This window comes from Strix uralensis, chromosome 4, assembly GCF_047716275.1.
Source record: "Strix uralensis isolate ZFMK-TIS-50842 chromosome 4, bStrUra1, whole genome shotgun sequence".
Taxonomy (NCBI): Eukaryota; Metazoa; Chordata; class Aves; order Strigiformes; family Strigidae; genus Strix; species Strix uralensis.
The window spans coordinates 33301866-33316235 of NC_133975.1; the positions used below are offsets into that span (position 1 = coordinate 33301866).

Sequence of the window (14370 nt, forward strand, 5' to 3'; positions counted from 1 at the left end):
AAAGATTTCTGAGAATGTCTTTCCAATAACCGTATCCTTGTTATATCATTGTGATACCAACCCTGGTAGTACATTATATCAAATCACCATACCACTGCTGTACATATGAAAACTTGCCTTCTCAAGTAGACAAGATTTCACTTTTTAAAATTAGAATATGATTAAACAAACATTAATGATCTAATTAGTTTTTATAACTTCTAGTCTTTTCTTTGTGGTGTTTCAGCTGTGCACTGTAAGTAGTCTACATGTACAGCATTGCAAACTGAGTTTACCTGTTGAGAGCTCTTATCATCCTCACATTGAGAGAGAAATTTTCAGTCAATTTTTCAGGTGTGAATACCTGATGAAAAAACATGCTTGAAATTTTCAGAGTTGAGAGTATATTTGCTGGCATTTTAAAAAGCATCACTAATGTATGGGTTTGACAGGTAGGTAGTTATGAAACTGCCCTGTTTCATTAACAAAATTATTTGATATTCCCAAGTGAAACCAGAAGTCACACAAACTTGAGTAATATTTTTAAATAAAGTTACTATGCTGGGTGATGAAGACTAGCACCTAAAATGTGATTACTCCCTAGTGTGGGACATATTTAGGTCATCAGAAGCAGTAGCGTAAAATTTGCTTTTCTTGGGGGTGAGACTCTTCCTCCCTCTTAAGATGAAATCTAAGCAATTTAATGTCAGTAAACTATTTTGAGGAAAAGAACGATTTCTCTATATAGTCTCTGCATGTGTATGTGTTTATGTACATGCTTTAGATTCTGTTCCTTTAATGGTATTATGGTGAATTAAATTGCTACCACAAAGAGAAAAATAATTTACTTTAACAAAGTGTTAAATGTATCAATAAAAATGACACCTCTCATCTAAATATTTTACAAATACAGAAGGCATTATAGTCTTAGGAGACATGTGACAACCAGTTTTATTAATCGGTGATAATAATGTCTCTTCAACATAGAGTGTATTTCTTTAGTTCCCAGTGTGCAATTTTATACAGTTTAGCATGTGTGTAGAGAAAGAGTAGTAGTGATTACGTATAAATGCATATAGGTATTTAATAACTAAATAGCTGTAGTAGACCCTGTTACACTTTTCTGATGAAAGGCTTGTCTTTTATTTCAGTTCTCATTGTATTAACAAATACAGTACGTATTGTGATCATTGTAAAATTTAGACTATAACTTGGTGCTATGATTGTAAGAAGTAGATGTTTAACATTAGGCACACTTGCGTCCAGATCCTGCAGGTGTGTATGTATACCTACATATATATATACTGCTTTAGCTGCATGAGAAGTAATGACAGAGGGTCGCTATTTGCAGGACTGTGGTCACAGCTGAGTCAGAGTACGCAATCTGTTAAGCATTTTAACTTCATCATTAATTTTTGTTAATATGAAATACTCCTATTTCCTTTCTTCGTTTTATGTATATGTGTGTATGTGTGTGTCTATAAATAGCCTTAGTGAGAGTTATAAGGAGCCCTGCAAAAGATCAAGAAATACAGATTGGCTTGTTGTCGTATCATACTGCAATGAGATATTCTTATGAGATCAATGATTTTTTATCTTGTTAAAGAAAAAATAAGTCTTCTTTGAGAGATGGAATCTTTAGATGCATTAAGTTCTTGCCTGGTTTAGCTTTGACTTGGCTATTTGAATGAGCATAATATAAGTGAATTTTGAAAACAGGAGATAACCATCTATCTTATGAACTGCGTGTTTTGACAGTGCATCAACCAAAATTTAACCAGTGCAGATGAAGGCATTCTTTTGTACGCTGAAGCATCAGAGTAAATAAAGTCAGAATTATTCTGAATCTTAACAAGGATGTTATTCAGGCAGAATTAAGATGAATTAAAGCAAAACATATAAGTTAAAAAATAAACAAACAAAACCCTCAATTCATAAAGAGGACACAAAAAGTTTCCTTTTTCTTTACCTTAATAGGAGAGAGCATTTTCTTTTCTATTTAATTGGGTTGAAAATTGCATCTATGCCTAAGAAAAATACATATAAATAATACTTTGAGAACATGGAGATACTTAATTTCACATAGGCTAGTATGATAAGCTATACGCAATGTTTGTAACTGATGTAGCAGAATAGAGAATCTCCCTCATTTTGTGCATGTTTGCAGATTTTTGCTTCCTTTTTTGCTATCATAGCTAGTTAACAATAAATAGTAATAACTTCTGAATAATATACTATATGTCCTTGTCATGGTTTGAGCTCAGAGAGCAACTGAGCACCATGAAGCCGCTCACTCTCCCCTTCCCCTCCAGTGCTGAGAAGGAGAAAATAAAGCAAAAGGCTTGGTGGTTTGAGCTCAGAGGGCAACTGAGCACCACTCTGTCACTCATTACCCCCTTACCCCAGTGCTGGGAAGGAAAGCAGAGATTCAGGAATTGAGATAAGTACAGGAAGGGATGATTCATCCATTATGGTGACAAGCAAAAGACAGACTCGTTAGGTGAAGAAAAAAAGACATAAATTTAATAGAGAAGCTAACAACAGCAACACTTAACAGACAGAGTAGGACGGTGAGAAGCATTACCACATCTTTAAAACACCTTCCCCCATCCCTCCCTTCTTCCTGGGCTCAGCTTTGCTCCTGATATCTACAAGGATGGGGGGGTGCAGTCAGTCTCACCACTTCTTCCACCTCGGGGTGGGCGGAACTCCTGGCATTCCTTCCCTCTTGCAGCGGGGTCCCCCTCTCACAGGAGACAGTCCTCCACAAACTCTCTCCAACATGAGTCACTCCCACTGTGTGGGTCACCCCTGCGTGTTGCAATCCTCCCAGTGCCAAACTACAACAGCGGGGCCTTCTTCTCACAGGGTCCCGGCCTTCTTCAGGTGTAGTCACCTGGGTCAGTGTGGGACTCTCCCAGGCCACAAATCGGCACCTGCTCCACCGTAAGCCTCCATGGGTGGCAGGGGGAGCAGCCCTGCCATCTCACCATGGGGTACAGGAGAGTCTCTGCTCACCCACTTCCTCCTCCTGTCTTCAACTGACCTCAGTGTTCACACAGGCGTTCTCCTTGCAACTTCTCCTCACAACTCCCACAACTCCTCCCAGGTTCCCCTTCTTAAATATGTTATCGCAGAGGCGCAGCCGCCATTATTAACTGGCTCAGCTTTGGTGCAAAGGCGGGTCTGACTTGGAGCCGGGGGAGCTTCGAAGAAGCTTCTCACAGGGGGCTGTAGCCCCCTCCCCTGCTACCAAAAACCCCGCAACTCCCACAAACCAGGACAGTCCTTAATAATAAATGTACAGAATGAGCCCATTAACAATAATTATTTTGGGGAAAAGATTTGCATTTAGTATTAACATCTGTGATTGCATTTACTACAATTCGATATGAACAAGACATTTTATGAATTAGGATTTTTTTATGGACACAGTTGTACCTTCATGGAGACAGATGGAATAGACTTTGTGTGAAGAAACCACTCAATCTGAGTAAGACGAAAATAGATTGATACTTTTAAAGGCAAGGTTCAGTTTTAACTTTCGTCAAAACCATGCTGAGGCATGTCCTTGACTTCATCACCTCCCTTCTCAAAATCATGTCTCCTGAGCAACTAATTGCATGTTCTTTATTCCACACCAGCAGCAGTGTGAAAAGAGGTCCAGCATAATCCACGTGTATATGAAACATTACCTTCACTGTATATATGTGCTTTGCCTAAATATGCTGGTTTTAACACTCCTTTTTGCTAAACATACATACATAAATTGTGCTGTTCACCTGTAGCTGTTGCTGTGTATTTTTCTGAAGAACAGGTTTTATTTTGATTCTCACATATCCAGTTGTGCCATTTTCAATGGATTTCTTTGTTGTTAAGAGGATTGTTTTTCATTTTTATTTTACAGAGTTACATACATGGAAGCAGTCAGGCTCAGTTTGTTGCAGAATCACATATTATTCTTCTGCTGAGTATCCTTCAAAGTGGTGATGAATAGAAAAAAAGCAAGCTGAGTCACAGTGTGCTGTTAAATGAAATTGCTCTGACAGTGAATGTCATTGAACTTTTGGGCAGGTATTGTATTTTGGCTTACTTATATGTTTAAATAAATACTCAATGTTGTTGCTGTTTACTGACAAGTAAGTTGACATTGCTTTTCACTAACATGTACCTTGTTACCTCCTTTGTTACTCTTATGCCTGGTTACTAATCTTAATATTTTTCCTTTCAATGTTATCTTTTCACTAACAGAAATTAATTTTCTTCTCTCTTTCACTCTTTGTTATGAAAGTTAAAAATTTGATGTTAAAAATTATTTGATTTCTTTTAACTGACAAGCATACTGAAATTTACTAATCTTGCATGAAGATGATTTGTCCTCTAGTAGTCTTTAGGTTTTGGTTTTCTTTAAAACAGTTTACTACTTTTTCAAACAAATAACCCAGTCCCATTTGTTCTGACATCGTATCCTCACAGAAAGACTCTGAGACCTACTTTTACTCTTATTCTTTCTGAGTCAGAGCAGGTTAAATTAATTTTTTTGTGAATATGTCTTAATAATCTGTAAGAAAAAGTCATATACTATCTGGTTTCTTTAAACCCTGCTTCTGATCAGCTTTGCTCATTAAATGAAATCTGTAGTCAATGTTAACCACTATTAAAATACAGTAATTTCATCACAGATACCTTCCTCTAAGGAGAACGAGAGGCAAAAACATTTCCCAACTTGAAGTAATGGGCAGATCTTAGAGTTTGATGATCATAGCTACTCCCTTGTTCTCTCCCTGAGGTTATTTTTGCTTAGATCCTGCCCTTCCTCTGGCTTTCCCATCTACAGTTGTCTTTGACATTTACTAGCCAAAGAGAACACCATTGTTGTATCTTGCTTCATTACATTCATTTACCTGGCAACAATTTTGCTACCTGTGAAACCTTATTTGCTCTGTAGATAGCCATTGCAAGTTTAATTTCAAAGTTATGATCATATTTTGCAGAGTAAATGCAACATTCATACTGTGTCCAGTTCTGGGCCCCCCTGTACAGGAAAGATGTAGGCTTACTTGAGCAAGTCCAGCAAGGGGCCACAAAAATTATTAAGGGTCTGGAGCATCTCTCATGTGAGGAAAGGCTGAGAGAGATGGATCTGTTTAACCTGTAGAAGAGAAGACTCAGGGGGATCTTATCAGTATGTATAGATAGCTGATGGGAGGAAATGAAGTAGGAGATGGATTTTCTTAGTAGTGCCCTCTGACAGGTCAAGAGGCAATGGGTCCAAATTGAAAACCAGGAAATTCAGTCTGAAGACCAGAAGATGCTTCTTACTGTGAGGGTGGTCAGACTCTGGAACAGGTTGCTCAGAGGGGCTGTAGTCTCCATCTGTGAAGATGTGAAAAACCTGACTGGGCATGGTTCTGGGCAACTTGCTCTAGCAGGTTGCTTGAGCAGAGGGGTTGGATTAGATGATCTCGAGAGGTCCCTTCCAATCTCAACCATTCTGTGATTCTGTCAATTCTCCAGGTTTTATATCATACCCTAACTGATGTTGTGTCAAAATTACATTGTATTCATTAAAGTTTTGGAAACACATTTATTTGTTCATTATTTCTAAATTTGGGCACCTTTTCTTGGGAAGAGAGAGTTAAAGATAGATAGCTTTACCTGAAAACTGCCAAGTCAAAACTCAGTGATTATTAATTGCTACATTTTTTTAAAAGTATACAGAGACAGCTATTATATTTCAGATTAAAAGTTTCTTGTGTAATAGATAGTATGCATTTTATATAGTATCATCTTTATGCTTTCTTTTGTATAGCCACAATTTATTTTTAATGTTTTTTGCTTTTCCCAAACTGCCACATTTTAAACAAATCTGTTACCTAAAACAAATCATTTTGGCTGCTTGAGAATGGGAAGAGTAAACCCAAAAACCAGCTGAGATTAAAAATAAACAAAACTTTTGTTCATGACATATTTTGTTTGTCTGACTCAGGCATGAAAGTGATATCTTTTTGTTGGCAGAGACTGTCTTTAAACTGGGAAGTTGGCTAACGACATTAAAGCAGCTGGCTGAAAGAATCCTTTCAGTGAGATTGTTCATTGCCACTTTCAAAAAGAATTCTCTAAGGTTTCATTTCATGGCTCAGTACTATTGAGCTGTTTTTGGTTACACACAGATTTCACAAGTGACATGAAATCTTGACAGATTTTAACAGTTATGCATGAAAGAATTAATATTTCTTTATCCTTTCAATGTTGGTAGTAATTATTCTTTATTTGTTTATTTAGGAAATGTTAGAAAATATGGGAATTAGAAAAAAATATGCCAGATTGATAAACAGTAATACATTCACTTTATCCTTTAAAGTTTAAAAGATGCATTGAATTTTAAAACAAGATATTACTGTGCTGGTAACGTACATGCTTCATTTGGTTGCTTCTTTTCACTTTGTAGTAGTAAGGACAAGGACAAGATTGTCACTTCTTGCTAGATGTTGAAATGCAATGTTGTGTTTCTCTATAAAGTGAATTTTTAATACCTCTGATGAGAAAATATGAATTTCCATTGCATTTCTACACTTGCTTTTAGATGGTGATTCTACCCAGTCTGCTAGATGAATTGGATATAAAGATCTGCTGTTTTTTCCAGAGCTGTAGCTACATAATTAGGACATGGGTAAGGAGGACTTTTAAAGACGTAAGATATTCTGTTTCAGTTATATTATAAAGCAAAATTACATTAAATAAAATCTGTACAATGTTACTGATTACATACTAGGTGTATGCCCAAAATTTTTATAATATTTTAAACAAATAGTTTTAGTCCTAACAGGTGGTTACTACATCTTATTGGTACCACAATGGAAGTCACTGTAATACTACAGCACGTACAATGTTACATCAGTAAAACAATTTTTTTTTAAAAAAAGGCATTTTGATTATTTTTTTACTTAATTTTATTTCTGTGATGTTTTCTAACAGCCAAAATACTGATACTGCATTTAGTGTCAGATCAGACTAGCTGAAATAGGTGAGATTTAACACTTTCTGGAGACATTAAAAACCCATACTAAGCAAGCACTTCAGAACAAGGAGGCATTATTTCATTTCCAAAGTCCCAAATCAGGTTCTGATTTATTCTGAGGCTTCTTAATGGTAGCTGATGGGGACATCTTACCGAGTCCATAGCGTCTTATACCTTGGGTAAAGTTTCTCTTTAGAAATATTTTGTCATAGACCTTGTTGAATTCCATGCTGCAGAATAGTGAATAAAAATGAGTAAACTTTTAAAAAATGAGAAACAGTCCTTCATATAAGAACTAGCCCCTGTAATTCTAATACTCTTTTGACCTTATTAAATGAGTATTTATAGATCTTTCAGACTCACTTGCCCAAGCTAGTTCTAGACTGCAGTGTTTGAGGTAAAATGGTTGTGTGGTCCAGAGCATGTGGAGACACCGGGCTGGCTGAGTACAGAGGCAACTCCAGTCAAACTCCAGCACAGCATGGCATCACTGCTTTTGTTCTTGTTCCAGGAGCATTTAGTCCACAACAGTATAGCTTCACCCTGCCAAGACAGAGATCTCATCTATCTCCAAATCCAGAGTTGTCTTGGCATTCCAATACAATTTTCCCGTTAGGAATGCAGTGCAAAGTAACCTAGTTGCCCATGCTCAAGCTGACCCAGAGCTGATAAGCTTTGCTGCACACACACTGTTTCCTGCTCAGTCACTCAGATGACACCCAGGAAAGAGGCTGTTATCTCAGGTATGGAGCAAATACATAGAGCTGGAATCCAAAACTGTGCCTGAGCTAGTCATTGTGTCATTGTGGGTGAGCACCCTCACAGAAACAGTGAAAGAACATGGTTGGATATGATGGTGCTTCTTATATGATACACTTTTGTGACCTTCAGGCCATTAATACTCTGAAACTTTGAGGGGTTTATGTTATACTGACAACATGACTGTTAGTTTTGTTGTTATTTGTCTCCCCTTTCCCTTGTCTTGGAAAGTTAACTTCAAGAAATAATCATGGAAATCATAAATGTTGGTTGAAAAGGACCTCTCAAGATCATATTCTCCAATCTTCCTCTTAAAACAGGATTATCCCCAACACTGGATCTGGTCTTCCATGTATTCGTCTAGTGCAAGTGTTTAAACACTCCAAGGGTTGGGATTACATAATCTCTCTGGGCAATTACAGAAGTGAAGTTGTTCTAACATCCCGTCTGAACCTCCCAAACTGCAGTTCATGGCTCATGCTGCTGTGTGTAACAATCTTGTCTGTCATAAGGTTTTGGCTTCCCTTTGGATCTTTTGCCAGCCTTGTAGAATTAGTGGAGTCTTCAGTAATGTTTTCATTCAAAAATGAGCAGAACATTCTATGGGGTAGAATAATGTGATCCATTATGGTTTAGCTTTTTTATTGCCTAGGAAGAAAACAAAAGGCAAGGTTTGCTTTTATTCATGCTTCTTTACAGCTCATTGCTAGCCATAGATTGGCAGGTGTTTGGGTTTTGTTTTTTCTTCTGGCAGAGAGAATGCTTTAATATTTATTTCCAGAGAAAAAGTAATACTGAATAACACTTAAGTATAAACTTAATTTGAAGTTGCATTTAATCATCCTTAAAAATATGCTGGTCTTTTAAATATGTGCTTTCAGTTTTCATTGAAATTGACCAACTTTGATTTCCTTCCCAGGAGCAATAGAACCCTGGTAACATTTGCAATTGAGAAGGAAGTTTTATGTAATATAAAATTAGTATTTATCCTCACATCAGCCTGATGATCACTGCTTCAAGCAACTGAGTGTAATTTACACACATAATAATTTGGGGGGTTATGTAGAATTGTATCAATATTGGGACTTCCCTTTGAAATAGAAAAGTTATCAAAAAGTCATCACAGAAATGGACGTATAACTGCTGTAGAATAAATGTGGCAGACTGCACAAACAAAAATTATTTCAAATAAGAGTATGGAATAGATTTTATTTCAACAGAAATTTTTTTTGTTAAATGGATATGAAAGCAGTAACTTATGTGGGGCTATCAACTTGCTGGACATTGTGCAGCCTGTTAATGCAAGAGTCTGAATATCTCTGAGGACCCTAGGACTGCATAATTTACACAGATGAACAACTTTGTTCACATGAGCAATCCTGGTAAGACAATCTATTTGTTAGCTAGATATCTAATTCTACCACATAAAAGAGCATATATCTAAATGCATTATGATTTAGCAGTAAAGTTTAGCATCTTCTCAAGTTATCATCACAGGTTACATCCATGTGTATAAGTGCAGCAATGACTGTTAAGAAGATAGAGAGGATTGCACAAAACAAAACATCCAAATATAATCAATGATTTGGGCATTTTTGGGCCAGATCTAGCATACAGAATATTATAGTTCCTAGCCACCGATGAATACATTCTTTTTTCTTTTTAATCCTTTTTTGTGTATTATGGCACAGCATTCTATAGCAATCAATTTTCAGTCTTAACTTCATGTAGTATTCAGAAGCTACTCCTCTAGGATTTTTTTTTAGCCTATAATTTGCACAATAGTGGTATTGTGTGACTTTACTAAATAAAGACATGGGGAATAGTCCTTTCTCTCTTTTTTTTTTATTTTTCTGTCTATTTGGGGCTTTATAAAATTTGCCATATAGATTTCTCTTTCTTTTCTCCTTTCCAAGTTGAAAAATTATACTCTTTCCTCATGCAGAGGATGTTCCAAGTTGCTGGTGTCTATTCTTGCAACCATTTCCTGATAGAAATGGGGTCACAGATAATAAGAGTCAGTGGAAATTATCAGGTATTTATTAAAAAAAAAAAAAAAAGTGCAGGTAGTTTCACATTCTTGGAGAGGCAAGGAAGAGGAATTAGAGACAAGGGTATTGAAGTACTGTTGCTAGACTTAGGGAGGCTAGAGTTATTAAGAAGACATAGAGGCAGAAGAGATATTTTTACTGTTGTAATTAACTATAGTTGAATACAGATAGAGTATGTTGACTGTTGTAAACTGAACAGCCATTGGAATATGCAGTGTTGAGCTGCAAATATGGCTCTGTGTGAAGATACAGTGAGAAAGATAAGGAATAGTATGGTTGGATAGGCTGTGTTGAAGTTGAGAGATTTCTTCAATTCTTTCATTTCTCCCTTTGGTATACACTAATCAGTACTTCTAATGAACATCCATTTTCATCAAGTTTTTATGTCATTCCCTGGAGAAATAAAACTGATTTGAATGCAGTGTGTCATTTTTTTTTCCTTTTGCAATAACAGTGAATCTTTATTATACCGAGTAAGTTTAAAAGTCACAGTAAATATTTTCGTTATCAAACCAGTTTCAGTTATTAAGCAAATTATTTGTTGTACAGGAGATAAATCTAAACCATTATTATAAGAACTAGCAGTTACTATTAACCTGATAATTTTTCTCATTATTACTATTAAACTTAGTTCACTTTGATGCTGATAAAACACATGCACCGAAGTAAAAATGGAAATGGCTTTTCAGTTTGTTAATTTGAATTCCCAAGGCAAAGTTTAATGTGACAGCTGTGTAGGTGGATATGAGATGTTGATTGAGAAGGAAAAGTAAATTTGATTGGTTACAAACAAAAAGACAAATCTTTTCTGTAGCATTAAAATTACACCTGCTATGAAAGATATTTCCTGTCCTACAGAGTGAATTTCAATGAAGTGTATTAAGTGCCTCTTTGGTGTAGGGAAACTTAACCATAGAATGAATTTAAATGGCAGATGTCTTTCTGTGTGTCAGTAGGGCTCATGCAAAGTCACTGAGCATAAGAATCTGAAATTTTCAGTCAAAGTCAGTAGAACAATAGTCATTTAGCTCTTGGTAGTAAGACTCCATCACTCATGCATAATGGAATCAAATTATGTTCCCCAGAGATTATGTAAAAGTGAATGATGATGACAACTAAAGCAGTGAGATAAGGTTTTTGTATGCTTGATCTTAAGGATAAGAAAAAAGGGAAGAACACCACAGTGAAAAACGATAGAACTAAAAGAACAAAATTACAGCATATTGAAGAATGGTTCTTAATTAACTATGGAAATCAACGTCCAAAGCAGCAAAACATACTGCATGTTTTCTATTCTTTAGTCTTGGTTATCCACCAATACTGTCTGTTAACCTTGTAGGCTCTTCTGGAGACTGCCTGACTCCTCCTAACTGTAACAAAGCATAAGGAGCTGATACTTATTAAAATCAAGAACTAGTTAGTAAAATCAAGAAAGTTAGTAAAATCAAGAAATTTCCTTCCATTAGCTAACTCTACTACTGCTTGACCTTAAAATAATTCATAATATGACCTTTTAAGAAAGATACTAAAGTCTCTTAGATATCAGAGAGGTAAGCAGAGACCTTAAATTTACAGCTGGACATTTGTCAGTGCAACATACAACTCTTTTGTCACCTAATTGAATGATACCTGATTTGGTGAATTACCTTCAAATATGGCATGTGTCCTCTATATGAAATTACTAACTCTTGTAGATTTTCAACCATTTTCAATTTCTGGCTCTAAAATTTTCCAATGAAGGGCAGATACCTGCAAAGCAGATTTAACTGTCGGTTGCTCTGGCAATTGCCACATTTCTATTTGCCTTTTGCAAATACCTGACTACTAGTCCACAGACCAAGAGGCATTCAGTGACTGCAGGCTGAAGGCAACAGTATTCTTAAGGGTTTCTTTAGGCATCAATTAATAATTTTAATATTTATTTTAACTGTTAAGAAACATATTTGAGTGGCTAAAAGATGCAGAAACATAGTCCAAAGTTAAATGTTTTAACTTTTGGATCCACAGATAGCCTTTACTAAATTGAATAGTCCTCAAGTGCATTCAGCTAAGAATAAAGTGTGTCTGTTAAGATACTGCACAGGTCTTTAACAATGGAGGAAAGTATAATGCCAGCCTAGAGTTATACTGGTGATGATTTATGATATAGAAAAAGAATGTGTGATATTCTTAAAAAGATTTATATGTGCTTAGAGAAAGCAAGAGAGATGGTGTCTGTGAACGCTGAAGGATCAAGTGTATGCTAACAAACAGAAGAGACAACATACTGTCTAGTGTTTGAAAGAAAGTGCTTGAAAATAAGGTAGATGTTTGGAATAAAGTGTTAGAACAGTGAGAGAAAATTATATAGCATCATAAATACTTACAAATAGCTCAAATAGAGTTTGTTTTAGGCAATGTATCTGTGTTTAAAAGTTAAGAAATGAAGCTATTAAGAAATTCATTCAATTATTTTAATCTCTGGTATGCTTAACATTAAGGAAACTGAAGTACTGTTATGCATCTAGCTGTTCTGGAGATGTATATAGTTCTGTGATTTCTATGTCTCTAGGCAAGAAAATTTGTAGAGACAAATTTTAAAATGTAAATAAGGTTAGAAAAAAATATATATTTTGTATAGTGGCAAACCAGACTATAAGAATTTGCAAAATGGTCAGGACTAACCCTGAAACTCCATCAGATGTAACATAAAAACCAAAAAAAGTCATGAATAATAAATGTTAAAATCATCTCCCCAGAGTTAGTTTTAGGTGATCCTAAAACATGACACCAATATGAATAATTAGGATGTAAATCAGGCTGAAAACCCTGAATGTTTTATTAGTGATTTAGCACAAACTTAGTCAGGTATCTTTATGCTACTTTCTTGCTGTTGAATTAAAATGGATTCTCCCGAAGCTTTTGTATGGCCTTTACATTCTCAAGTGTCTGAAGGACGGTTCCATCAGATTATCTGTGGATTAGAAAGACAGTCTCATAAATTGAAGCTGAAACTAATTGAATGAATAATAAAGAAATTTTTTCACTATAGGAGATTCTATATTAGTATCAAATTGATTCTTTGCTCTGTTAAAATTATGAAAAAGCATTAAAAAGAAAAGTGGTGTACTTGGCTGACATTTAAATGGTTGAAATGCAGACTTCCAGCTACTTCATTGTTGTAAGTTGCATATTTCAAGGAGTTGAGGGGAACTCCAGTGCCAAGACTTATGAAATAATTCCTAAAATTCTTGAAAAGCCATTGGGTGTAGCTGAAGCCAGAAGGTTTTAAGCTCAAAGAATGTTCAGGGTTATTGTGAGTATCAGCACCACTAGATTTCAGGTCATTTAAAAATCCTGAAGCACATCTTGATTGTGCACAATTCATGCTTAAATTAAATTCATATTCAAATAAATAATTTTCAGACTATGCTCCACTTTTTCAACTTCTGAGTTAGGAGTCATCCTCCTTCACTGAAATGAGACATACAGTGATTGGTATCTTAAACATGCCTCTGTCCTCAGCCCTCAAGGCCTGTTGAGTCATCCACTGAGATGGTTATGGTCTAATTGAGAATTGATTGCACATTGAATAGCATGAGTGGTATATTAGAATCATTGCTCGTTGTTCCCTGAACAATGTCTTGAAAGAAACCATGAAACCTGTTCCATTGTAGAACCATACTTTTTGTCTTCATCAGTTTCGTCAACATGTGATTGAAAAATCAGATTCTTGAGCTGGGAAAAGTGGCCAATACCTTGTTTTCAAGAACTGCATGTAGCTGAAGATTATTTCCTAAATGGAATGACTAGAATGCATGTTATGCTTATAGTTTTCAAATGTAAATTGAAAGTTAAAACCACATGGAAATGGTTCAGATAAAGAACCTGTAATGTGGTTGGTATTTCTGAAATCATAACAGGATTTTTAGAGGTTTAAGTATTAGTAGGGAAAAGTTAAGACAAATATCTCTCAGCAAGTGAAATATGCCCCCCTTGTAAGAGGCCGCCAAAGAATTTCTCATGCTGTAATCATCACCCCCCAGCCAAAAAAAAACCTAAAAAGAGAAGAAAAAACACCATAGATTTTCTTGTTGATCATATTATTCCTTCACAAAAAAATCTATGTGCTTTTCTTTGTTTCATGTATGATAAAGTGAACTAAAAGTTTTCAAAGTTTGTGTCATAATCTGTCCCCATTTTAGTTAACAGTAAACTGAGCACCAAGTCGAATGGGTGAATATTTTGTTTTCTAGTTTTTCTTGCTCAAGTGTTATTAAGCAACTGTGTGATTTGCAACTAAAAGGTAGTTGTTTCTTTATGTGTGTAATGCTACTGCTGGATTTTGTACTCTTGGCAGAAATCCAGGAGAATATGAATTAAACCACCAAACTTTTTTCACAAAAGCAACCAAGTGTTAGTCAACCTATTTTCTCTCCTTTTATTCCCCACTCACTACTAATTAGGACTAATCTTGTGAAGGAAAGATATAAATTATATATCACATTAATGAACTTACAAATCATCAGGTAGTCTTCCATTTGGGCATTCTGGCTGGAATGAACGGTGATTTAATCTTCT

The 14370-nt window shown here is 35.6% G+C and overlaps 1 protein-coding gene across 1 annotated transcript in view; it reads left to right on the top strand.

The window, feature by feature from the left end:
• TUSC3 (tumor suppressor candidate 3) overlaps positions 1 to 14370 on the top strand; it is a 142760-nt gene that overhangs the window by 113644 nt on the left and 14746 nt on the right. Inside the window, exon 7 of the mRNA XM_074866287.1 lies at positions 3887 to 3950. Within this exon, the coding sequence (XP_074722388.1) occupies positions 3887 to 3950 (64 nt within the window). The remainder of the gene's footprint in view (positions 1 to 3886; positions 3951 to 14370) is intronic.